The following is a 27,680-nucleotide window of genomic DNA, read 5'->3' as shown; positions in this document are numbered from 1 at the left end:
AAAATTGCAATTTAAAAAAAGGTTGCAATTTTTTTGTATCGCAAATTGCCTAACCTTTTTACACGTGGATCCCATTTTATCGATCATTTAAAATCGACATTTATCGATGGAACGTTGAGAAAATTATCGCAATATCACATTGAAAAATTGCAATTTTATTGCAGTCGGTTTCGGAACTATTTCCATATTTTTTTTTTTTTCAGTCTGCTACATGTGCGAAATTTAGTCTCCGATTTCACAGCTTTCTAAATCGAGCGATGCATTCAAATTCGTTCCAGCCCGGAGCAACTTCCACCATGCGACAAACGGACGCATTTATGCTAAAAGGAACTACGTGCGTAGGGTTTACGTGTCACATGGTTCCTTTTAGCATGAATACGTCCAAATACGAGTCGCCAAAGGCGGAAAATAGATTTTAACCTCATTCAAAACGGGGGTGAGACTCAGGAACTCTCGTGATTTTGAGTGCCGGGCGGGGGGAGGGGGCATTCAAAGCAGTTTCCGTTAATTAGTTGTTGATTTAGCTTGGACTGCCGCCACGGCGCGGCGCTTCGCTTGACCAGGAGCGGAGGTCCCGGCTCCAGCTTGGGAAAACATAAAAAGTGTTTCGTCGCGTTCTTCTCTGTTTACATTTAAAACATAAAACTGGGAATTATCGCACGTTTGAATATAATAAAGGAAAACACCGGGCGCTCCATACTGCCGTGCTAAGCAAAAACGCCGTATGAGCATTCGAATGCTGCCAAATTTCCTCTTATTAAAGTATTTATTTTTGCAGAAAGTTATGAAGATTTTTCCTTGAAATTTTCAGACGTTTTAGATAAAATTAAAAAACAAAGGCCTCTGAAATATTGAAGAAAAAATACCCGGAAATTCCTCCGAAAATGTATATTTTGTCGAAGGAAAGGGTATCCCTGGGTAAGGGCACCAAAATGCCCCTCCTCACGGATTTTGAATTTAATGGTCTAAACCCTTTCAGGAGGTCCTAAAAACATAGTTTTGGGCAATTTTACCCTCCTGACCCCAACCACCCCCCCCTCCAGCCCCGAAAAACCCATTTTTCGGGGAATTTTGGGGTATTTTCACGTTTTATTTCATATCTCCCGCAATTTTCGATAAAAATGCACCAAAATTTCACCAATTACACATCAGACCAGTCAGATTCTTGGGTAAAAAAATCAAATTTATCGTACCTTATTTAGGCCCCTAAAAAAATTCGTAAAAATCGTCAATTTCCAATTTTTTTCAGATTTTAGCGGTTTTAAAAAAAATGAGGACACATACATTTTTTTTTTTTGCCTTAAAATGTAGGTAATATACCCAGTTGTTACCAAAAAAAATTTCAAGCCTTCACGCGTGGTGCGTCCCACCGAAAAAATGGTTTTTTTGGCGCCAAAACGGTTAAAATGGCTCTTTTGGCAACGGTTTACTCGCACGCTATCAAGATTGTAACACTAAAATCTCTAATTTTTGGTTTCAATGTTTCAAGAGGCATGCCTTAGTATCGTCAGAAAAGGTTTCAAGTCGATCGAGTCCTTGCGCCCCACGTAAAGTACCGGTTTTTGGCGTCGAAATGGTCAATATTGCTATTTCAGAAGAGGTTACTCGCGTAGGGTGGCCCTTATTCTTGAATTTACGGAGTTTAAAGTGCGGAATCCTGCAAATGGTTTCATTTGATGAGAAAATAATGGGGAAAAAATAAAAATTGAGAAAAAAAGTTTTAAAACGCGCCTAAAAGAGCCTAAAGTTCCGAGCGTGGCGTGCGAAGACGCGTTTTTTTCGTCATTTCGCGAATTTTTTTCCTCCCTTTAAAATGTTCCTACGGCTTTGAAATTTTTAGAGATTATACACTCTTTAGAGTACTTTACGAGAAAAATAATGAAATTTACATAGCTCAGTTTAAAATTCTTTCTTATCCCCATCAAAGAGGCCACGTCGTGCGATTTTGCCGATTTTCCCTTTATATCGTTCATTTGCATGTTAGCCCCGAAATACCATTAAATCGACTTGTTTTCCAGCAGCTGAACAGAATTGTTTATGTTTGGTTTAAATGACTCGGTAGACACTCTACTTCTAGAATCTGAAGAATTTTTGCTTTTGACTCGTGAAAAAATTTAATCTCGTTCAGGCAAACCAAGCCGAGAGAATGTTATGAACCATCATCGACGAAATCGCATGATGTGGCCACTTTGAAGGAGAAAAGGGAGCATTTTAAAAGTTGCGAGGTTTATTTTGTTAGCTTTTTCGTTATTTACTATAAAGTATGTGACACTTCAGAAAATTTCAAAACCGTAGCAACAATTTAAAGGTGGAAAAAAGACACGCCGTGCGGGGAGATTATAAGGAAAAATCGGCAAAATCGCACGACGTGGCCTCTTTGATGGGGATAAGAAAGAATTTTAAACTGAGCTATGTAAATTTCATTATTTTTCTCGTAAAGTACTCTAAAGAGTGTATAATCTCTAAAAATTTCAAAGCCGTAGGAACATTTTAAAGGGAGGAAAAAAATTCGCGAAATGACGAAAAAACGCGTCTTCGCACGCCACGCTCGGAACTTTAGGCTCTTTTAGGCGCGTTTTAAAACTTTTTTTCTCAATTTTTATTTTTTCCCCATTATTTTCTCATCAAATGAAACCATTTGCAGGGTTCCGCACTTTAAACTCCGTAAATTCAAGAATAAGGGCCACCCTACGCGAGTAACCTCTTCTGAAATAGCAATATTGACCATTTCGGCGCCAAAAACCGGTACTTTACGTGGGGCGCAAGGACTCGATCGACTTGAAACCTTTTCTGACGATACTAAGGCATGCCTCTTGAAACATTGAAACCAAAAATTAGAGATTTTAGTGTTACAATCTTGATAGCGTGCGAGTAAACCGTTGCCAAAAGAGCCATTTTAACCGTTTTGGCGCCAAAAAAACCATTTTTTCGGTGGGACGCACCACGCGTGAAGGCTTGAAATTTTTTTTGGTAACAACTGGGTATATTACCTACATTTTAAGGCAAAAAAAAAAAATGTATGTGTCCTCATTTTTTTTAAAACCGCTAAAATCTGAAAAAAATTGGAAATTGACGATTTTTACGAATTTTTTTAGGGGCCTAAATAAGGTACGATAAATTTGATTTTTTTACCCAAGAATCTGACTGGTCTGATGTGTAATTGGTGAAATTTTGGTGCATTTTTATCGAAAATTGCGGGAGATATGAAATAAAACGTGAAAATACCCCAAAATTCCCCGAAAAATGGGTTTTTCGGGGCTGGAGGGGGGGTGGTTGGGGTCAGGAGGGTAAAATTGCCCAAAACTATGTTTTTAGGACCTCCTGAAAGGGTTTAGACCATTAAATTCAAAATCCGTGAGGAGGGGCATTTTGGTGCCCTTACCCAGGGATACCCTTTGGTAACGTCTGAAGGCTCATACGGCGTTCTTCCGCAGCACGGTAGTATGTGGAAAGCGCCTGATGTGCTTTGAGAAGTTGCCATATTTACTTTGAATTTACTGAGCAAGCTCTGAAAATTTTTCATACAATTTTTTCAAACAATTTTTCCCGCAGTTTAATCTAAAATATCTGAGAATTTCAAGGAAAAATATTCACAATTTTCCTCAAAAAAAGATCTCTGAAATAATGAGGGGAAAATACTTGGAAATTTCTCTTGGAAAATGTATATTTTGTCAAAGGAAACTTGGTCACGTCTGGAGGCTCATATACGGCGTTCTTCCTTAGCCTAGTAACGTATGAAAAAAGCCGTATGAGATCTCAGAAGTTGCCGTATTTCCTTTGAATCTACTGAGAAAGTTCTGAATATTTTTCATACAATTTTTTCAGAAAATTTTGTTCGCAGCTTAATCTTAAATGAGACCCCTATTTCCAAACCCGGCAATCCCCATTGCCCTATCTAAAAGTTGTGCGATCATCATAATTTGTTAAGTGAAGGAACGGGAAAACCTGCATGTTTAATTTCCTCCTGAATTTTCTGTTATGAAACGAGAAAATGTGGAAAATTTTCATAACAGCTGGACGTTTTAATGTTCCTCACAAAAAATTAATATGATTGCAAAATTTTTAGACAGGGCAATGGAGATTGCTGGGTTTGGAACTAGAGGCCTCAAATATCTGAGAATTTCAAGGAATAATACACACAATTTTTCTCAAAAAAATATTTTGTTGGGGGACATGTGACAACAGCTAAATGACCATACGGCGTTTTTCCATAGAGCGGCGGTGTGGTGGCGGCGCGTGCGTGCCATCCGCAGCCGCGAGCTAAAAGTTTTCCGCGACTTGGTCTATTTTTGCTTTAGTCGCGGTATCCTTTCACTGGGCGCGCGGCGGTAACTCCTCACCCGCCTTAGAATCTCCACGCTTCATCATCGTAATCCAACTTTCAGTCCGTTCCTTTAGCTCCGAAGCCGCACTTTCATTCACACAACCCTCATTTCACCAGGATTTCTCATTTTTCCGTTTTGATGTAAGTGACAAATCCGCTCCCGTTTCATTTTCCTTTTCGCGCCATCTGTGTTTACGATGTTTGGGCCGAGTTTAACGAAGATGCACCGAGTCGCAACAAGTTTGGACAGAGAAAAAGAGGTTTGAAGTTTTATTCTCCATAAGAATCAATATTGAAGAAAAAGTTTAATAATTCATTCATAGTACTTAGCATTGACTGTCAAAAAAAAAAAAAAAAAACTCTTTACAAAAAAAATTGTCAAAATATCCGAGTTAGGAAACCTTTTTAATTTTGTTTACGTTAAAATGCCTCCCCGCCTTTATAACTTTCTTTTATCAATTTATTTAAGTCAATTTTTACAAGAATTCTCCATAAACTCTACATAAAATGTTGATTTATCTCTGGCATGTTTTCCGGTTCATCTTGTGTTTAATGTCAATATGAGTGCATTTTAGAATTCAACAAAATGTTGATGGCAATTATTTTTAATGAACTTTTTTCAGAAATTTCATAAAAAAATTGCGTACAAAAGAACAAAAAGGGTTTCCCAACTCGTACATTTGAATAATTGTTCACGTTTCTTTAAAGTCTAAATTTATGAGTCAATGATTTTAGGGATTTTAACGTTCGAAATAGTTTTTCTCGACTTAAAATGTTCGACCAAAGATAATTCACAATTAGTTGCATTCAAAACTACTCCCAACTTATTTTTTCCTTCAAAATGTGACTTGATGCATCCCTGTTGAACGCTGCCCGTTATCAAGGCTCATTTTCATGTTTCAACTTACTTTTTACCTTCTCCATCAATTAAACTTCTTCAGGACGGATTGACGGGCACCCTTTAATTTGTTTAGTGGCATGGCGACCATGTTAGCAAGGGAAGCACTGCTCCATCTATCTTCTTTCAATGAATATAATATAAAGGTAATTATTATCCTGGTGCTAAAATTTAAAAGATACACTGAAGAAAGAGTTGAGTCAATTAAACGCCTGGATGCAACTATTTGAGCTCCATGGACGTCCATGTTGCATACGCACCGAATTGAGGGCGTTTAGGTTCTCCAGGCATCCACCCCACACCACTTTGCTACTATCACGCTAACCTTTGTCACGGCAGCAGCGGGTTGTCGTGTGAAAATCCAAAATGACAGAGGCCTTCAATCCTTCGTTAATACTACATAGACATCCTTTACGCACGAACAGTTACAGAAACTCTGATTTAGACGACAGTATTTCCTTTATTTTTGGTCACGCCACGCCACTGAGTTTCTTGTGGGTAAAGGTGCGTTGCGGCTATGATATCATCAGATACTCGATAATTAATAATGGAAAAAACTAACAACGACTTCGTATAATAAATCGTATAGGTCATGATTATTTCACGCGTTAATCCCACTCAGTATTTAGAGCAAAAACGATGTATTTTCTGAGGATTTTTTTTAGGAAAAAAAAAAATTAATTGCAAGTATATGAAAATTACATCACAGAAACGGAAAGTCGCACACAGGATATGTACTGATTCCTGTAATTTAAAAGTTAAATCAGTGAAGTTCCGATTACTGTAAACAATCTGTATCTCATTCCACAAGACATTGACGTTCTTTAAACCAAAACCCATCAATATTTTTAAGCTGTGAACATAAAATGCCCATTTTCGAGTAAATATCAGTACCCTCAAGGCAGGAACAGAGTGCAAAAATGTATTTCGCGGTTTTCCTAGAAGTTGAAGCTTCGTGAAAGCTATTCCCGTTGGACAAGAGGTAAGTGATGAATAAATAACCATTTTGATCTTCGGTTCCATTGACTTTTTAGACAACGCGCATCAGCAGCAGGGCCGGCTTTACCATATCAACTGTAAATAAAAACGCCCATATCGATTGCTGTGTTTCAGAATTTACGCTCTTATTTTATTTTTTCAAAGAGAGCTGAGACAAATCCATGGCCTGAATTTTCACACAGAGAAGTAAAATCACTGGAGCTATCAAGAATTGACGTAGAGAAATCTACTTAGAAAACGAAGTAAAGAACTGTGAAGCGTTCAGGACTCGAAGTCACCAGGCAATCATGAAACTTTTTTGGAAAAAAAAATTATGTAAAATTGAACTTTCCAGCAGCGTTGACTCTCTTTCGGCTACCATAATAATTGGACGTAATAAAATTAATAAAATAAAATATCTTATATTAAGGAAGACGCCAGACGAGCGAGCGCCGCGACGCGGTACGAGCCGTCAGACGTTGCCAAGTTTCCTTCGATAAAAACCGACTTTACTGGGAAAATTGTGAATATTTTTTTCTAAAATTTTCAGACGATTTTGTACGCAATGCAATCTAAAACAAATGAAAATTTTAAGGAAAAATATGCATGAATGTCCTCGTAAATACGTGTTCTATCAAGGGAAATTTGGCAACTCTCGAATGTTCATGCGACGTTCTTCTTCAGCAAGGCGGAATGCCGTGCATTAGCCTTGTCATGCATGTGCTCTTTAGGGTTTCAGGGCTCAGGTCACAATGGAGATAGATCCTTTTAATTCAGGCATTTCCAATGAGACCAACAGCTATGCGCCCATAGTTAAAAATTAAACGCCACAGAACACGATTCCTCTTCAAAATTTAACGTGGGGCAGTGTAAACGAATTAAAAATTGACCATGTCAATCCACGAGAGAAAACTGTTATTTTCTCTTTTGGGCGTCGAGTTTAGAGGCTTTCAATATCGTCGCTTCTCTGATCAAAGGGCGTATCTGGGTTCCCGCATGAGACCCGGGGAGCATGGATTCATATGTCAAACAGGGCTCGTGTGGATGTTGCGATACGCCCTTACGTCAAAGGGGCGACAGGTGAAAATGTCTTCAACGTGTTCTACCTAAGTGAAAAATCTACGGTATTCTACCGTAAATGAGGAAATATTATTGGACTGGACTAAGCAGAAAGGCCTTAAGCTATACATCAGCAATTGCTAAATTTACTCGGGCAATTGAATAAATTTACATAAAATTTTCTAAATTTACATAAAAACAGGCGTGCGAATTTGTTTGCAAATTTCAGTGAATTTTCTGCATAGTACGTAGCAAATTCCTTGAAATTTTCAAAAAATCCTTACAAACGATGTTATAACGGTGTTCCCTCTCTCATTCCGTTTGTTCCTTACTGTACCCCTAATTCCTCGGTCCATTCCAGTTTTTAATATTTGCAATTGGTGACTACCCCAAATGTAATCTTTATTCCCGTTTGTGACACTAGGGAGGCATAAAATAAGGGAAACAATCAGGAATGGATTCGTATTGTCTTTACTCTCAGTATAAAGGGACTCTAACTGGACCCACCCTCAGCCAAGAAGTGACATTCATATTTGGTGTAGCTGAGTCGGATCCGAGCTGAATGCTTCCGAACCCGTAAAAATTGCATGAAAACGCAGGAGCCACGATATTTGCAAGCTGCAATTTCTGCATCATTTAATTCTCAAGAGATGGTTGAATCTCCCGCGCTGCCTCCTGCGGGCTTAGCAATGTGGAGGGACACGCGAAATCACCTGCCATCGCAATTTTAGGCACTAAATTTTTAAGCGTGCGTGATACCTTCCCGCCACCTTGGAGCTATCCACGTCAGCAGCCTTGCCAAGTGCGTCGTATTATTTGGGTATTCCGTGCTTATAGTTATAGGAAAACTCCATGATTTGCCGCTAATATAGCGACTCGATTCAAAGGACATAAGCTTCCGGTGTTCTTGAGTGCCTCTCGCGAAATATTTTAGTTTTCGTGTCTCGGCTGAGAATTTTCAGAGATTCCTTGCTCCATGACCAATGAGTGGACTTCATTTTGCCATGTAGAATTGATATTTTTAACTTATCCATAAAAGCACCCATTTGCATGAGGAGAGTGATAACACATACGTTATTCCTACATCCATCCGATAATAGTTATTCCTCATCGCAAAATGAAATGCACTCCAGAATACTGAGGAGAAAATGAAACAACCCCAGTGGCATTGACTGTTGAAATACTCGAAAGTTTCAAAAAGAAAAATCTTGGAAAACTGCTCGAATTAGGGAGCCATTTTTGTTCTTTATCACGTAAAAATGCCACCGTACACTTTTACAAGACATTTCACCCGGTTGGAAGTTTGTGTGCGGCGGCAGTTTCAGTTTTGAAAACGATCCAATCCTCAGAAAATTGTTCGATTTCTCAAACAATAAAATTAAGAAGAAAATCCTAATAAATTTTTAAAAAATGCAAATATTGGCCTTGCAATAAATGAAGATAAAAAAAAAAGAAAGAAAAAATTCCGAGCGATAAATATTCTGGTTAATCTTCCTACATGAGAGACTTGAGAGATCGTCACAAAGAAAATTGGCGAGGTCGTAAACCAATTATTCGCGGTTGTTTTACCTCTTTTTTTTCTTCCGAGCTCTGCATCGTAGACTTGTGAAACTAATCCGCAAATGACTTTTTTTGCAATTTGACGCGTACAATTCATTCATATTACCAAAGAAGGGTGCACCACTGGCCTTGAGAATAAATTCCTTGTATCCGAAACAATCTACATTAATGTTCTGTCATAAATAAGAACTAAGAAACTTTGTCAACATAAGAATATTCTTGCTGTCAAAAGGACAGCAATAAAATGAGAACTAAGAATTCCCGAGTTGTTTTCTAAAATTGCTTGAAATCATTTATATTTGCTAAAAATGTATTTCTTGAAAATTAAAATAAAAAGTTTTTAAAATAAACCTGTTTTTTGGTTTGGTACGAGGAACGGACAGCTAGGAGAGATCTGAATTTTCATTTATGAATATATTTACTAACAAGGTCAGGTTGGAGTTTTTATCTCATTTCTACAATGAAATTCCCAGTGGAGCTCGGAAGAAAGCCATTCGTCTTTTCAAGTGAGTGACAAAGCTCGATCAGGTTTCGCGTGATGCGGGTCGCCTGTTGACCATATCTGTTGAAATGCATTATGCACGAAAGTACGATTGCCAATCCTGCCAGAAATAAATAAGTGCAATACGTCGCAGGTTCTGCGGATTTATCACGTGATAAAAAATCTACCTGACAACGTGGACAGTGTTCGCAGTGCTTTGTTGATCAATAATTTTACCTCTGTGCACCCCATACCAGAGACACAATTATTTTTGAATAAGCTAGAATGGCGTGTTACAACGAGGCTATAAGCAAATACAAATTGCTGCATTTTACATGCATGTCCTACTATCGCAGATGCGGAAGATAACTTTTAGGTATTTCTCGCTCTGTGACAATGCGAATTTCCCATCATATTCAATCGGATACCAATTCATAATATCCATTAGTATGTTTTAATGACGTCTCAAGATTCTTACTCTGATTACATTAGCATGGCTCTTTACTTATTTATTAGTTTTTTCGTAAAAGAAGGGGAAATAAGAAAAGGAGTTGACTGTGAAGAATGGAACATTCTTAATTAGAACTTTGTCATCATTTTTTCTACATTGTATTTGTATTTTTCATTATTTATTTTCTTACTGGACATGATTTAAGCAGTGTGGTGTTTATTTTTTTTTTATTGTAAATTGTGCATCGTAAGTATTTTGGCACCTTAGCTGTCACCCCAGGGTTAATTTTGCTATTTTACCCCTAAAAAACCATTAAAATGCAATTATTTTTTGAGGAGCTCTGCTGATCTACTTTGCAATTTGCCGAAGACCTTTCGGGGGGGGGGGGGGGGAGGTATCCTACTACTCCAACGTGAATTTCTTATGTACATTCAAACTTCAAAGTGAGTCACTTCAGGTGCACTGTTCGCGGTTAATGGATTTGCCTTCAACGTAATTTGCTCGCTGGATGTGCTTACAACGAAATCTAAAGAGAGGCGACAAACCTGGCCCCGAAACCTGGAAATAATTTAATAGCTTCGTGAACTTAATAAAAATCTTGCGCTACCTTTCTCGTGTGGGGGCGATAAAAAAAAGTAATGATGTTGCGTGTTGTATTTCTCAAGACAGGCACGCAAAATATGAAGCAACGCGCCTTTGCGGCGTACCAAAGGTGAAAACGTAGTTTCTCAATGCGCGCTCTTTTTCTGATCTCTATCTCTGTTAATCATTTGTAATCATTCCGTTCATTTTTCCCCCAATTTTTTTTTATTTTTTAGAGTTTTCTAGATCATCGTTGAATGTATCTATAACATGTTTATTAATTGTCAATTCTGAGTCCTCGAAACAATTAGATTCCTCCTGCGAAATTACTTCGTCCGAAAATAGTAAAATTGTCACTTGGGCTCCCGCAATCTTAGGTGAATTTTTTTCGTTTTTCCGACAAGTTTTCGTCCCCTAGATACTATCCCCACGTACTATACTTCCTGTCAATTTACCAATTGAACTTCGACAACAGAATTGTAATATCTGCTGCCAGTGCATGGTGAAATGGACAGAAAAAAGTGTTTTTAATGGAAAGACGGCATGAATTAAATTTCCGCACCGATCATACAATGTGCAGTGAGTTAACATGTTTTCCAATGTAACATGTCTCCATGACTCAACATTTTTCTTATAACTTCAAATATAACATTTATGGTTCGTTATCCTCAGTGGCTATGAGAAAAAAATCAGTAAAAATGACAATGTATTTTTTCCTGCTTCAAAGCGTTGTGTTTATAAAAAATGTGAAGTCGGAATCTCAGGATTTACAGTAAGGAGCCACAGCCATATTTGATTCTAAAATACAAGTATTTGAAAGTTGTTTAGCCCAAATTTTGAGCCTTTGCTTTTGCTTTGAAAAATGCTATGTTGCAAATACGATTAGAACAGCGGGGAACTTACGCATCGGATCGGATCGTTCATTGTAAAAATTTCCCCATCGAAAGACTAAAAAACTATTATAATCATTTAGCATGATGTAACATAATTTTTCATTTTATGTGATTAAAAAAGTTATAAGATGTGCAGAAATTTTGACTGAAAGTATGTCAAACTCACTTAAACCAAGCATTTTGTGTTCCACGTCCCAAGACCAGTGAACCTTGAGCGAAGGAGGCGGATATAAAGCATGCACCCGTCTTCCATACTAAAATATTTAGATCTCCCGTGGAAATCACGGAAGATGAATGGAAGCGACTCAATAGGAGCGTGCGTTTTTAATAATCCAGGAATGTCGTAAACCAGCCGCGAAAATAAATTTTGCGATCTCCGGACCAGACATCTCGATTTTCTTCGATCGACTGAGCTGAAAATACCGGAAAGGAAGGAAGCCTTCAAGCTACCTGTTCTGCGATACATGCAATATACAGTATGGCTTAAATTTATCGTTGGATGTTGGAGTCACATTAAAAATTCTGCCAGCGTTTGTCAATATCCGCCGTTTTTCTCACTACGTAATTATGTTTTCTCTCCCCATCACTCGCCGACTTGCAACGACCTCTGACACTTTATCAAGTTTCGGAGAGTTATGATATTATTTCTCAAAAGCTCACTTTATTGTGAGCAATGAATTTTAGAGAGTTTTCACCTATCAATACGTTTTACCTCTTTTTTTAAAACGCTAATTGAGAGGAAGACATTTTCACCTAATTTCCGGTGGCAATTAAGGAATTAGCCATATTTTAACACCAGTCACATTTTATGTTGCAAGATATAATGCTTTTTCTAACAAAGTTGCATTCAGGGTAAGCCTTTAATACAAAAAGAGATTCAAAGTATATTTATTTCAAAAATCCTATTTATTTAAATTACACATTTCCCGTGTATGTAATGAAGGTCAAATTTCGCTTTACATGAACATTTTAATTAAAAAAGTCTACGTATGCATGCGTTGTCGAAGAAATGTAGTTTTTGTTCTTCTTTTCTTAGAATGTTCTGTTAGCAGGGAACTTGCAAACTCTGAACGTGGAACGAGCAACTATTCGAACACGTATGTATTGCGGGGCATCGAGCTATTTTGAAGGCGCCATGAGACAGAGGCCTCAATCCGCCGATATTGTGGTTAGAGCGCCTGCGCATGTCAAGCACATTATTTTTCAAAACCTAGACATGCCTTTAAATGCACTCACATTATTTTTTCTTGATTGCAGATGATGCGATGTTACTTTTGAGTGAAACGGTGGAGCTCTTAACTGCATTTGTGGCGTTTTTATCAGCTATCCATACGGGTATGCACGAAAAATACTTTATTTATATATTATTAATGGCTTAGTTCGGAAAAGATGTACCTCAGATTGATCCGCTCAAGCTGTACTTATGTAAAGAAAAACTGAACACCAGATTACGCCATTTGTTGTGAATTTTTCTAACTCATTCTAAAAAACACACACCCACAAAATTGCAAGGAAGAATTTGATTAGTTTTTCTAGAGAAATATCAAAAATAAAAGGAGAGTTTTAAACGTTGTAATTAAGATATTTATTTTCCGCATTTAGTTATTGTAATTTATCTCATTATCGAATCGAAATCAGTGTTTATCCTATTTTACAATAAACTGGGAAATTAGTTGCTGATCTTAATAGTAGCAGTTTAAGGCACTTTCCGCGTTGGTGAAAATAATTTCTGATCTTCCGTCCACCACTGCTGATGCTATCTTTCAATCATAACAATTTTAAAAGGGGGAAATTCTGGTGCAGAAATAATTATCAAAATTTTACAGGGTCGTTATTTAGTTCTGGTTCTGTTCGTGGCACAGCAAAGTTCCTCGCTTCTAAAAAGCGTGTCCATGGTTAGTTCTTTAACTGAATATTTTGACGAGACGAAGAGAAAGGCGCATGAGCGCCCTAGAGACGGCCCGAGGACTTTTTCCATGCTCTGTTTAATACCGTAATACTGTTGTGCCAAGGAAATACGCCGTATGAGCCTTCAGACGTTGCCATATTTCCTTCAATAAAAACCGAATTTACTGAAAAAATTGTGGATATTTTCCTTTATATTTTTCAGGCAATTTTGTTCCCATTTTACCCTAAAGTATCTAGAAATTTCATAGGAAAAAATGCATACCTTTCCTCTTAAATGCGTGTTTTATCCGCAGAAATTAGGCAACTTTCGAAATTCATGCGGCGTTTTTCCTTAGCAGGGCAGAATAATTGTTGCGTGTCCTGAGCTGTGGCTGAGAGCAGGGGTAACATCCTCGCAAGTCAATTGCTTCGTTGTTCACGTTGAGAGGGGTCTGTCACTGCACTACTGTTGCCGCTTTTGACCGACTCCAAAGCTGTGTGTATTGCCTATCGCGCACGGAGAAACAGACCTAGATAATTTAATAATGTTGAGTGCTATAACGAGTGCACTGATGCGGTGCATGGCGTCACCCACGATTCACATGAGTTTCGAACAAGTCAAAATTTCCCGTCTTCACACTTTCAACGTCAACGTGTTTTCGCCAAATCATTCTCATCGGACCAGAGAAACATCCATGAAAACGTTGGGTAGGAATCGAACTTTCAAATCACCGTTTCCGCTTAAGATATAATTACTACAGATTGGCTGATACTATTCTTCAATGGTAAACGGTAAATTTCGTATCCCACTAGAAGCAAATGTTATTTTAGGATGGTGGATTAGATCAGCCCCTGCCAGCTCCTAGTGGCTAGCCAGGGCGGAGATTGGAGCCACCCATACAACCAACGTACACGGGATAATAGACATGCTCGTTGTTCAGCGGGTCGATTGTTGAAATCAATAGACAAAGCTGAAGATAAAGCAGACAAAAAGGATATGGAGGGCTCCTACTGGTGGAAGCGGATGGTTGAAATGGGCTAAGGAGGTAGGTAATAGACTGACTAATGGCAACCCACGAGAAACCCTTTAGTTAGTCCATAATTTTCTCCTTTAGTCTACAGGAGCCGCAAATTTCAACCAATAGGATTGCTTCATACTCCCTATGTCTTCTTTTGTCTATGACTTTGTCTATGAATTTCAACAATCAGCCTGTAGCAGCGCACAAATAGGGTCTGCCCCGACGAGTGATCTCTGCAGCCCCTCTCCCCACTCTCCAGCCACAAGGACTGATGGTTCTCCTTGGGAGATCCCCCGGCGACGGAGGCCAACCGGACCGTTTCTCTCGCGGTCATGTAGAAGCGTCAATGAACAACCCACCCTAAAACTCCTGGCCGCCAGGAAAAAAGTGAAGGTGCTGGTAACAACACCGTGTTTCGTCTGAAAAGGTTGACGGCCTTTTTAAGCCCGTGAGGCTTCCTGGAAAGAATCCGTCCATATTCTCAAAATCTCGATACTCTATGTCTGGCTTGGCGGTGAAGGTGTTGATAGGTTCTGCTAATCTAATAGCAAGAGCCATCAAATTACTATGAGCTATTGAAATTGATAGACAAAGTGATAGACAAAGAAGACAAAGGGAAAATGAAGTGATCCCACTGGTGGAAGCGGGCGGTTGCAATGGACAAAGGAGGTAAGTAATAGACTATCTATCGGCAACCCACGAGAGACCCATCATTATTAGTCAATTGCTCCCGTTAGTCCATCGCCCCCGTTAGTCCATCATTATCTCCCTTAGTTTTAAAAAACCACCCGCTTCAACCAACAGGATCACTCCATTTCCCGGGAAAAAGGTATGGATAAATTCCCTAAAATAGTGGTACTACGCCATTCTAAATGTCGCCTAATTTATTGGGGCACCAGCACAATGTTTAATTCCCCATCCTAGTTGGGTCCTAACCCGTACCAGCGTACCTCTTTTTTCCGCGTTTTCCGTCATCTTTTGTATCTACGGCTTCGTCTACCGAAATCAATAATCAACCGAAGGTACCAGCTGAATACAAGGTACAGGCACCGGGACCTGCGGGCCGATTATTGAAATTGATAGACAAAGCTTTGGACATAGAAGACAAGGGGTACGGAAGGATCCTATCGGTAGAAGCGGTTAATGAACACAGGAGGTAGGTAATAGACTAACTGACGGCAACCCGCGAGAGACCCTGCGGTAAAGCTATCATTTCCTCCCTAGTCTATGAGAGCCACCCATTTCAACCAATAGGATCGCTCCATACTCCCGATGCCCTCTTTGTCTACCGCTCTGTCTATACATTTCAATAATCAGCACACTGAGGATGAATCTCGGACGAGGCGGTTCCCGGCTGCTCCATTTCTCATCGGTGTGGAGGTAAAAGAAGATAGCCGGGTGTCAATCTCTTGCATACGCTGACGAGGACGACCTCGGGCTCAAAGGTTGAGAAGCACGAAAGGTTGAGGAGGCCTCTAGGATCGCAATAGTCGCCATACTTCCTATGTCTCCTTGTCTATCCCTCTGTCTATAAATTTCAATAATCAGGACGCTGAGGATGAATCTCGGATGAGGCGGTTTCCCGGCAGCTCGATTTCTCAGCGGCGCGAAGATAAAAGAAGATATCCGGGTGTCAATCGCCTGCATAGGCTGACAACCCCGGGCTCAAAGGTTGAGAAGCACGAAAGGTTAAGAAGCACGAAAGGTCGAGGCGGCCTCTTGACTATGTCTTCTTTGTCTATCGCTATGTCTATAAATTTCAATAATCAGATTGACACCCGGATATCTTCTTTTATCTTCGAGCCGGTAAGAAATTGAGCTGCCGGGAACCCGCCTCGTCCGAGATTCATCCTCAGCGTGCTGATTATTGAAATTTATAGACATAGCGATAGACAAAGAAGACATAGTCAAGAGGCCGCCTCAACCTTTCGTGCTTCTCAACCTTTGAGCTGATGAATCTCGGACGAGGCGGTTTCCCGGCAGCTGGATTTCTCACCGGCGCGAGGATAAAAGAAGATATCCGGGTGTCAATCTCCTGCATAGGCTGACAACCCCGGGCTCAAAGGTTGAGATTCACGAAAGGTTGAGGAGGCCTCTAGAATCGTTCCAGACTCCCTATATCTTCTTTGTTTATCGCTCAGTCTATATATTTCAATAATCAGGACGCTGAGGATGAATCTCGGACGAGGCAGTTTCCCGGCAGCTGGATTTCTCACCGGCGCGAGGATAAAAGAAGATATCCGGGTGTCAATCTCCTGCATAGGCTGACAACCCCGGGCTCAAAGGTTGAGAAGCACGAAAGGTTGAGGCGGCCTCTCGACTCTACTCTCACGAGGCATCTTATCCTGAGCCGAGCTCCGACCCTGGCTTCGGCATCACGTCCTCGCGGCGCGGTCGAGGGCGCCGCTGCCACACTCACCCCCATCATCCCTTCGCGCCCCCTCCCGGTTCCACCCCATGTGACAAGCCTGTGAATCCGGATGATTCTCAACTCGCAAGAGGATACAGCAGACAGTCATTCAGTCCGAGCCGGAGCCCAACTTAACAAGATTCCCAGGCAAGAGACTTAGTCGCCACAAAGCTCTCTTCCCTCAGGTTCCCCACCGTGTCAGAACCGTGGCCGTATCCAGCTCGCTTTTATTATTTAAATCCGACGCGTGTTGTCGGACAGAGCACGCAATTCCAACCTCGAAAGAAAATTGCCTTCTTCGTCTCGGAAAAATTATTTTTGTCGGGAAATAGAATTTTTTCTTTGAGTGAGAAGGTAAGACTTCGACGATGCAAGTCGGCAATCACATAACTCGTTTGCGGTGTCTGAAAATCTCCGCCTCTATAATATTTTTTTGAAGGAGAACAAATGGACATCATTCCTTGAAGTTTCTGCAGAATTTTCTTCTTACAGAGAAGAAAAATTACGACAGTTTTAAAGAATTGTCGTTGAGTAGTTTTCCGTTCAAAAAAATAAAGTATGATAGGAAGTCTGCGACGTCACAAACCGAGTTACCTATGTGATTGCCGATTTACACCGTCGACTTGTTCTGCCACATGCCCCCTTCCTTTCGCAAAATCCAGTGGCTCAAACTCCGCCCCCCTCCCTCTCAAGTATTTTATGCCTTACTTGAACGACTTCTTTTTTCTTACGTTAGTATCTCACTTTAAGAATAAAATTTATTTTCCGACAGAAATAATTTTTTGGGGGTTTTCTCTGAAAGAGAGGGAGGGGCTCTAAAAATGCAGTGGAAAGCATGAAAAGTAAGCTTTTTTTTAAAAAAACATACAGACATCCCACTGTATGCTTTGTCTGACCAACGAAGATGCCTGTGCACGGAGGAAAAAACCTCGTGCATGGGACCCGAAGTTTAGGTCATATGGATCTCTGAAGTTTTCGGATTGAGCATCTGAACACTTTAGGTCTAGCAGTCGAGGTTCGAAACACACATCTGAAACTCCAGTTCTTACATCTGAAGTACTTCAGATGTGAGAACCGAAGTTTTTCGGATGTGAGAACCGAATTTGTTCGGATGTGGAAACCGAAGTACTTCAGATGTAAGAACTGAAGTTCCAGATGTGAGATCCAAACCTCAGCAGCTGGCCCTAAAGTGTTCAGATGCTCAATCCGAAAACTTCAGAGATCCATATGACCTAAACTTCGGGTCCCACGCACGAAGTTTTTTTCTCCGTGTGGGTAAATATTTTCCGTTGAAAGGTCGCCTTTAATTTCAGTGCATTGGCGACAAAATCTTCCCGTGAGCATAAATAAAGCAAATGAAACCTCTTATTTAAGTAGCTTTATAAGATTGATATAGATTCAATAGAGAGCCCATAAACCTGTGCGCCAGTTATCGTTCACTTAAGATTCCCCTTCAATTTCATCACATAGGCAACAAACATACCGCGGAGCTCGAATGGTTATCTGTCGCATGTTTATTTTATAAGATCGCCAAGAATCTGCGGAACATTTCATGTTGCAGGGGCGGCAAACATAGATTGTTTCAAGTGCGTCTCCGTTAACTGGGACAACCCGGCTTGCGACGATCCGTTTCACAACAACTACACTCTTGACATCTTGGAGTCGCCCTGCATGGGCGGAAGGAAAGGGCGCAATGGCGTATTCCCGGCCACGGCTTGTATTAAGATGACCGGATACTACGGTACGTTTTGTGGTTCGTTTGGTTCCTTGGTTAAAATTCACGCAATCCTCAAAATATTTCTTTAAAATATTTCCGAGAGGGATAAAATGTTTCGCGCAGATGTTTCTTAGAAACCGAGAAAAATCTAAAATATTTAAAAAACGAGTCTGAAATGTCTAAGAAGATGAGACACATTGACATAAATGCGCTTTTAATTTGTGTTAAAGTATTTTTTTATCATTTTAAAAACATTTTAATTTTACCATCTCACTTTTTTTACCAATTATTGGTAATTTTACCAAGACAGACTGGTAAGCTTACCTAAAAGCCGGTATTTTTACTGTTTTTTTCAGGTAAGAATACCACTTTTATTGGTAATCAATTCCCGATAACTTTGCCATTTTATCTCGGTAATTCTACCACAGTCGATAAAAGATATTGGCGTTTTTACCAAGGTCAAGTAAAATTACCGAGAAAGTTCAATAATTTTACCGAGATTTCTCAGTAAAATTACCAATTCTATAAATGGTAATTTTACCAAGAAAAAACTGGGATCAAATAGAACCATGAATTCTTGGTAATTTTACCATTTTCTTAGTAAATACACGGAGGTTTTTTTCAGGGTAGCAGAAGTTCTGAAGACTGAAAAGCCCTTACGTGTAATTGCTACGGCTTCGGTCATTTTATTTTAACTCTATTTTTCAAAAGTTGTACGCGAGGGTTACTCGATGTTGGAGCTCACGGACATTATTCATAGTCTGTAGAATATCCATTCGCGAGTCAGAGACAGTCGCACCGTCGGACACCCTCTAATGTTCCCCCGAAAAGCACGCCCTCTTCGGAAGGATATAAACGCTTACGCTTCGAGAAAATGACTTATGATGAGGCTAACAGTGATAATTTACCGCAGATAAGAGCTCAAGCCAAAGCTAAAAGCTTTCACCGAGGACGTCAGCGGAACGATTTGCTTTGAAGCTTTTTCAGAAAAGCAACGGGCCTAAAACGGTTCATCGTTCACATAAAAAATAATAAACGTCAGGGGATCCTAAAGTTTAATAAGAAAACCGCCAGATAAATAAATAAAAAAAAAAAGTTTCCAGCAAAGAGGAGTGTCAGGGCTGTGAAATTTTAATACGCTGTTTTACGAGTCTCGTCACCTCTGCATTACGGTTTAAAAACAAATTCCAGCCTTTTTTCGACCCTCCAACGTTCCTGTTTCTCTGTCAGTTAGTTAAATAAAGCAGATCCTCAAACAGTCATAAACCACGAATTTTCAATTATTTCTCAACTGAACCAATTTCTTCAATCGTAATAATCTTATTAGTATTTTTCCTTCAATTTTTCATGTAAATTTGATTGCAATTTCATCTACAGTTCCTGAAAATATCAAGGAGAAAAATTCGAATTTTTCCACAAAACTATACATTATATGGGAGGAAATTTGGCAACTCTCGAATATTCATACGGCGTTTTTCCTCGGCACGGCAGGATACCCCTCCTTTGTTCTTTCCATTGGCGGATTCAGCAATTTGGCGACACCGGATTTCCTCCATTTAAACCTATGGAAATGTATCGATTCTTGGAGGGGCCAGGTGCTCCGACAAGAATCGATTATTTAGCATAGGTTTAAATGGAGGAATCCGGTGTTGCCAAATTGCTGAATCCGCCTCTGGTTCTTTCATTTTTTTTTCGAGTTTGTTGATGTATGAAAATTATTTTTATCATTTAATTACATGTTTGTATACAGTAGCGCCAGAAAAATTCACCTACTGTGTACACGAAACCACATCATTATTGCTGTAGGAGTTATTGAAAATATTCCCTTGTTAACAATGATTCTCCGAGACTTATAGTTTTTATAAATGATATTTGCTATGTAGAATAGGCCTGCTGAGCATATTCCATGACCAATTATAATGTATATACTTCCTATTATACTCTTTACTTTGTTTAAAGTAATTGATGCAAATACTAATGTTATATGAACTACTGAAGAATAAGCAATTATTGTCTTTAAATCAGTTTGAATAAAGCAAATTATTCTTATTGTAAACGCTGTCCACATGCTGTAAGATATAATAACTCATTCTAAGTTTTTATTAAATTCTGAATTGATGGTTGTTGTCCGAATTAATCCGTATGATCCCAATTTTAGTAAAATTGACGCTAGAATTATTGATCCCTGAACTAGTGATTCTACATGTACTTTGGGGAGCCACATATGTAAAAATATCGTGGGCATTTTTATTATTAAACTAGCATTAATCTCACGTATTCTCATTTATTTACTTTTACTCTGAAGAGATATTTTAAATTCTGGCTTCTCACTCTGATGCGTTCACGAAAAAACTCCCGAGAGTTACTGATGGATCAGTTGAGGTTGAAGACTAAGGCCCGATGGCAACAGATCCATCAAGGAAGATGGCACTTGGCAAAATGTAGACACGCTGAGATGCCGTTTCCAATTTAAGTCACCCCGTGTCCCCCCCTCTTCTCTTATTAAATCTTTCGGGGGAGAAAGAAATGAAAAAATAATGAAGGGAAAAATGGAGCATAGAGGCGTCCTCCCGGCGCCTGATCATTTCATCACACATACTTGGTGTGCTCTGCCATGCTAAGGAAAAACGCCGTAAGAACATTCGTAGATTGCCAGATTTTTCGGGATAAAATACTTATTTTTGAAAAAATTTACGAACGTCTTCCCGAGTTGCACAGATTGCAATAAGTAGCAAATCGTCGTTTCCCGCACGAAGGAACGTAACTGCATTTCAATGTTGCCAAATTTCCTTGCGCAGATTGCATTTTTACCAAGAGAATTTTGGGAATTTCTGACTGAAAAATTCACTGATTTTTCCTCTGGTTTCATGCGAAAATCAGACCAATCTTCGACAAAAATTGCACGGGTCTACTCTTGTTAAATATTGAATTGTTTGAGTCAATTTAGCAACCTTGGAATGGAGTTACGTTCTTTCGTCCGGGAGACGACGAATTATATAGTAAAAAAAATATTGCAATTCCACTGAGTGTTGTGTAAGTTGCCTAGCACCTGTTCGAAGGGGCCCCATTTATTGAAACTTATTGCAATAAAATTGAAATAAGTTGCAATGTTCCATTGCACTATATATTGCCTATCTTTCTGATACGTGGTTATCATTTCGTTGAGTGTTTAAAATCGACCAAATGATATAAAAATATTGCAATTTAATGGTAAAAAAAAATAAATTTTTATTGACATCTAATTGCAAGTCAATTGCAATATTTTCGTTGCACTGTGCTACCTTGGCTTCCGTGAAATTTTCAGATACATTAGATTAAATTGCGACTAAAATCCTTTAAACAATGGGAAGAAAAATATTCACAAGTTTCGCTGAAATTTCGTATGTTCGGGAGAAATTAGGCAACGACTGGAGGCTCATACGGCGTTCTTTCTTAACACGGCCGTGGTGCTGTTCAACGGAGGTTTCATTTAAACTTACAGCACTCAGTTTGGGTGTTTAGAGTTACGAAAAAGCTATTTCAAGTTTAAGACATGGGCGAGCATTACACCCTCTTGAAGAGAGATAAGGGAGCACTCACATTGTCTCGCAACTTTACATTAATAATGAAACAGTGACATTCGTTGAGGAGTGATGAGTATCATGCACTTTTGCCGTTTGTTGCGAGAAATTTAGTGTCCCTCTACTAGCATATAACGTAAAATATACGATACAAAACACTGTAATAAAGACCTAAAAAAATAATTACTAGAAAATTAATTAGTAGTTAATTGGTAAAATAGACCAAAATGTATGTGCCTATGTAGTATTTTTTACAAAAAAACGTAACAATTATACGCCTCACCTCTTCTTACCTATTTGGTGACAAAATTTTGTACGTAAAATTCTTGATCCCGGACTATTGACGACCTCTTCATAAGTTTTTTTTAAATACAACTTGGCAAACTTGTAATTGCAGAAAAAGTACGTAAGAATTATTTATCACCTCTTCTCACCTATTTGGTGACCAAATTTGTTGTTGACGGAAAATTCTTGAACTCGGAGTATTTACGACTCCTTTACAAGTTTTATTTACGTACAACTTGCCAAACAGGTAATCAATAGCAGTTTTATCTTTTTCAGTTTTTTTTTTTTTTTTTTTTTTTTTTTTTTTTTTTTTTACATGTAACAACATGACGACTTGCTGTGAATTCCCTCCAAATTATCCAAAATGTACTTATTCACAAAATCTCAAGTTAGAATTCCTCCTAAAAGTATAGACATTGACAGGAAATCAGGCAGCATGTGATGTAGTTAGGCTGGTTCTGCAGAATCCAACCATATTTTACATAGGGTAGGTACTTTGAATAAAGTGGATTTAAAATGGATTTTCACCGGTCTCAACCATTCGTGTACTCCATCTCCATATCCAACTTCCAAAAGCCCGCGACAAGACTCTCAATGATGCCTGTGCATTACGTGATCATGGAGAAGTCACGTATTCAGTCGAATAATCTATGAAGAGGTGGGACTGAAAAAGAGGAGACTTACTTGAAGATGCTACGACTCCGAGCTAAAAATTACCCTTTTGACGTACTTGAAAAGTGGAAATTCAAAACCTAGTTTTGGATGTCTTTGAGGGTCTGCGGCCGTTTCTCTCATTGAACGAAAATCTAGTGGCCTAAAGTTGAACTTCCTTCACATGAAAATAAGACCAACTTTTAAAAAAAATCCAATAAAAAGGCAACGAATGGCAACGAATAAGGCTCTTTCGCAGTGAGACCGAAACATAATGTCAATCTTAGCAACACCTACCTGATACTATCCTACCCTACCCTACCCACCGGATTTGATCGGAAGCTTAAGGTGATTCGTCAAGCTCAATTGACGTGGTCGAACTGGCATGCGATGTATCGCATCGATCAGGTCAAAAATCTCGGCAGATTTAAAAATTGTAGCCAAAAAAAGGACGATAGCCCCTGCGCATGAGCATGAAGAATCATTCTAAACCCAAAAATTTGCAAAATTCAGAGAAATGAAAGCAGAATAGTGTTTAGGATAAAATCTCGCATTCGATTCAGCTATCGATTTCTGTATCGAATGCGAGGTTTTTTTCCAAACACTAATCTGCTTCAATTTCTCTGAACTTTGCCGATTTTTGGGCTTCAAATGATTCTTTAGGCTCTTGCACAGGGGCTATCGTCTCTTGCTTGGCTAAAAATTCAAAATCTGCCGAATCCCATCAACTGGCGCCTTTTTAGTATTGACGCTTGGCAGCAATTTAAAATTGATAAATCGATGTAATATTTGAATTTCTCATTCTAGATGACACCGGAGATCACATCACGGTCAGACACTGCGCCCTGGACAGTGGCACTTTAACTACAGACACGGAGCTCATTAGGATGTCACATTGTGGAGGTTTTTACTTCGATGACAGGTAAAAATTCTTGGCTGAAAGCAGGGCTGGGTTAAGGGGATGGCCACATGGGCCGCGGCCCGTGGCGGCAAAATTAGGGGACGGCAAATTTTGCAATTTTTCTAAATGCAGGTACAAAAAAATCGGATTCAGAAAAAAATTACAAACAAGAAAATGTGACAAAATCTCTCATTTTCTGAGAGTTCATTAATTTCTAATTTTGTCGTATTTCGGTGATACAAAAGACTGCGCACCTTTAATTAGTTGAGTTAAGAGAGAAACCAAACACGTAATTTGGCCTGGAGCGGCGCGGGGCAAAGAGAAATGATGACGAGGACTTGAGATGAAAAGGAGAAGCCCTCGACGCGGCGGTCGGCATGTAACACATATTAGCGCCTACGAGACTGCATGAATACTTCACGCATTGCGTCAAACACAGTACGGTCAACAGCGGTCGGCGCGGCGCGCGCGGCGTGAAACGCACAGTGCCTACGAGACTACATGAATACTTCACGCATTGCGCCAAACACAATGTGGTCAGCGCGGCACGGCGGCGGCGGAAGTTAAAATTATTAAATCCTATTTATGTTTGTTCTTTCATAATTTTTCGGTTCATTTCTTATAAATGGAGTACCTTGTCCACACAGAGATTACGACGATATGTTACGGAACTTAACTTTCGCGACGAAGTTCCGTGAAATTTTGCGAGCTTTTCGCAAAAATGTGTCCAACACTAGCAGTGAACGCGTCTTATGCACCCCTCTCCCTCCGGCACGTTCACTTGATGGTTTTTATTGATGTTTCAAAATGAATGAGAAGAGGGCGGCAAAATACAGGCGGCCCATGGGCGGCAAGTAGGTAAATCCGGCCACGGCTGAAAGAACTAAAGTGAAAAGTCTGATCTATTTTGTGATGAAAATTTTTCAGAGAGAGCTCACGGTGACTGATAGAAAAGTGGGACACATTTTTCGGTTTCACCTATCAAAATAATCACCCAATCACCTATTCTGTTTCAAATTTTGATATTAGAGTGATCCAATCCGAATTCCGGCCACCGTGTGCTGGTTGCGTCGAAGCATATAGCTTTGCCTCTTTTCCTCACCCCATAAACACGCCCAATGTCCGAGATCAATGTCTGCGCGTCTTTCAACGGCTTTGATTAATCTGTTTCTAATGGTTTTGTAAACAAGCAATTCTATGTAACGTCCGCATTTTCCCCGACGGCGCCTAAGTATCGACATGTGTTTGGATTGATCCCTTGTTGCCAGCGGAATAGTCAACGCCTTAATATTCAAAACATGAAATTAACCGATCCAGAAATTTATTCTTTCTTCAAACTTTGATTGCAATCTTGCCGAAGACTTGCTCCAGTCTCTCAAAATTTGTGTTACAATAAGTTTAAGGCCTAAGTTAACGCAGGTTGCAAAAAATTGCTATTACATGGTAAAATAATGTTTATTCTATTCATGTGTTGTGTGTGTTTTCCAGTCACTAATTGAAAGGATCCGCGTATGAAAATTTATCGCAATAAAATTGATATAAGATGCATTCTTCAATTTGCATTGCAATTTTCCAACCTTTTTCACAAATGGACCGCGTAAAGCAGAAAGGAACCAAGCCGCATCAGCTACCGCCAAATTTACCTAAGAAACTTAATTTTTCACATGAAAACGGTTGTGCACCTTGTGCGGATTTTTGTGCAAATTTCAGCGAATTTTTAGTAGTTAGGTATAGCACGAAGCAAATTCCATAAAATTTTTAAAAGAATCCAGTTAAATGTGGCAATAGCTGATGTGACTAGGTTTCTTTCTGCTAAACGCGGTCCAAATGAAACTTACTTTATCAATCGTTTAAAATGAGAAATTCTTTACCGAATGACGAAAAATTCTGCAATTTCATGGTAGGTATAAAAAAAAAATGCGATTTTATTTCATTGCACTCCAAAATTCTTTCAAGTATTTTCGTTCTGCTATGCTACTTAAGAAATTTGGATTGCAATCTCACCGCAAACATGCCCTAGTCTTTCATGAATGGTGGAACAATGAGTTTGCAGCAGGCTTGCTGCAAGATTGCATGCAGTCTTTCGCCGAGTCAAGATCAATTTTTGCAGCAAGCTTGCGTGCTCTTTGTACCCCCTTTACTTCTCATAAAATAAAATAATCATACAACAACCACTCCTTTTTCCCGCAAAATATCTTTACTACTTGACACAAAATTGATTTTTCTTTAGATACGTGCGGGGATGCCTGCAGAGCTGCATGGACACGGACGCGTGCAATTCTGGACCGGTTGACTTTGATGTTCCCACCGATTTACTTTTGATGGGATTAACAACTGCCACTCTTTATACTTCACTATTGCCTCATCGATCTTTTGTTAACTGCTGTTCATAGTTGGTCACCTCGTCCAACCCGCCAAAGGACCTGCCATCTCTGACGAATGAAACTGGAACAAGCTTTGAAAGGGACCATCTTAGTTTCATTACTATAGGAGCGGTAGCGACCCCGTCAAGCCTATAGAGATCTCCAACAACGAAAATGGGAGCCGCTACTGTATCTTACACGAACCCGTTCAACTTTTGCGTTATTTAGAAACTTACCATCATGCGTGAAGACCTACAACGGATCTACATTTTGCAATTAGGAATTACCAAGTACCTAGCAGGGATTTCAATAAATTGCAGCTACATGGTAAAATTATTGCAACCGCATTGGATTTTTGTGTGTGTTGCCTATCTACTGATTGAAGGCGTATTTATTTTTGAACTGTTGCATTGTAAACTGTCGATCTTCCGGACACATGAAACTCATCTCGTTGATGGTTTTAAAGTCGGCAATTATTGACCAAAATATTATGCAAGAATATTGCAATTTCGTCATTAAAAAATGGCATTTATTAATCGCAATTTTAATTCAATATTTTCATTGCACTATGGTACTTGGGCGTTGTCACATTATCCACTGTGCGGCCCTCCCCAGTTCCACCCATGACTTTCGAGCTCGTGTGTACTTTAGTTTTAAGTAACTTTCTCCGCGGTTCCCCAAGCGTATAAATCCATGTAGTAAACTGTGTGTTATTAAATTTCCAGCAATATTTACTGACAAAATGGCCTTTTTTTCATGTCTTTTGAAGGCCCGTAAATTCCTTTGATTTGTCATCTGATTTAACTTGGTGGTGCTTTATGGTTGCACGAAAAAAAATACATGCAAAACGAAACTAGAGGAGGCACATTCACCATTCATATCATTCCGGTCAGCGGACCTGACGGACGGCCAAAGTCGACGGCAACTCCTGCACAGTGATGCAATTTTTCGAGCTTATTGGCTGTCCGTATTGCATACATGCGTGAGAATGAAGGCGCATTGCTCTTGTGCCCTTATAACACATTACTTATACACCCCGCTGCAAATAACTTTTCCTTGACATGTTTACACAGCTCCCACCATATGAACAAATGGATGAGAATAATAAAATTTTCTGAATCTCAGCACGGGGGTATTAATATTGAACGTATTATCGTTTATAATCGTCATTTATTGATCAAATCATGTAAAACTATTGCGTTCTGAATAAATTCAAATTAATAAAAATATTGCAATTTTAAAATATTGCGATGTAAAAAAAAAATTAAACTTCCACAACAATAAAAATATTGCAATGTAAAAAAAATTGAAATTTTAATGTATCAAATCGCAACTAAGTGCTTGTTTCTGTGTTACTTGCGTGGACTGCAAGATTTTCACCCTTGCTTTGATTGAAATCTGACTGGTAAATTTTGGAAATATGCCTACACTGGCGAGAAAGATAGAAGAAGGTAATGTTGTTGAGTTAACTTCTGAGTTAACCAATCTTGCTTGGTTAACTCGGATTAACTCGATTTAAGATTGAGTCCAAAAAGTTGTTTTTGGACTCAATCTTCTTCCTGAGTATTTCTTCCTTTCTTTGCTCGATAATCACCACCACTGGTCCAAAAATCTTTTTCAACTGATTCATCGATTTTAATTTTCAAAAATTTGATAATTAT

General features: G+C 39.2%; 1 protein-coding gene across 3 annotated transcripts; it reads left to right on the top strand.

Annotated features, from left to right (window-relative positions):
- The first annotated feature begins 4,226 nt into the window (after positions 1-4,226).
- Positions 4,227-27,267, top strand: LOC109029718 (uncharacterized). 3 transcript variants are annotated; one of them, XM_019040306.2, is made up of 5 exons: positions 4,227-4,465; positions 12,484-12,561; positions 18,104-18,283; positions 23,563-23,677; positions 25,887-27,267. In XM_019040306.2, the coding sequence occupies exons 2-5, from the start codon at positions 12,492-12,494 to the stop codon at positions 26,047-26,049; spliced, it is 528 nt and encodes a 175-aa protein (XP_018895851.1). In that variant the 5' UTR covers positions 4,227-4,465; positions 12,484-12,491; the 3' UTR covers positions 26,050-27,267. The 3 variants fall into 3 exon arrangements, with proteins under 3 accessions (XP_018895851.1, XP_072153503.1, XP_018895852.1); XM_072297402.1 differs by lacking the exon at positions 4,227-4,465 and adding an exon at positions 5,266-5,368; XM_019040307.2 differs by lacking the exon at positions 4,227-4,465 and adding an exon at positions 6,051-6,204.
- The last annotated feature ends 413 nt before the right edge of the window (positions 27,268-27,680 follow it).

The sequence above is a fragment of the Bemisia tabaci genome, chromosome 2 (assembly GCF_918797505.1).
Source record: "Bemisia tabaci chromosome 2, PGI_BMITA_v3".
Taxonomy (NCBI): Eukaryota; Metazoa; Arthropoda; class Insecta; order Hemiptera; family Aleyrodidae; genus Bemisia; species Bemisia tabaci.
Note: the sequence above shows the minus strand (reverse complement) of the source record. Positions and strands in the feature narration are given on the sequence as shown.

Excerpts from the sequence above, each read along its gene's own strand:
- LOC109029718 (XM_019040306.2), top strand. The coding sequence starts at position 12,492 with ATGTTACTTTTGAGTGAAACGGTGGAGCTCTTAACTGCATTTGTGGCG. Across the intron at positions 12,562-18,103 it reads TTTATCAGCTATCCATACGG|GGGCGGCAAACATAGATTGT; the intron begins GTATGCACGAAA and ends TTCATGTTGCAG. Across the intron at positions 18,284-23,562 it reads TAAGATGACCGGATACTACG|ATGACACCGGAGATCACATC; the intron begins GTACGTTTTGTG and ends TTCTCATTCTAG.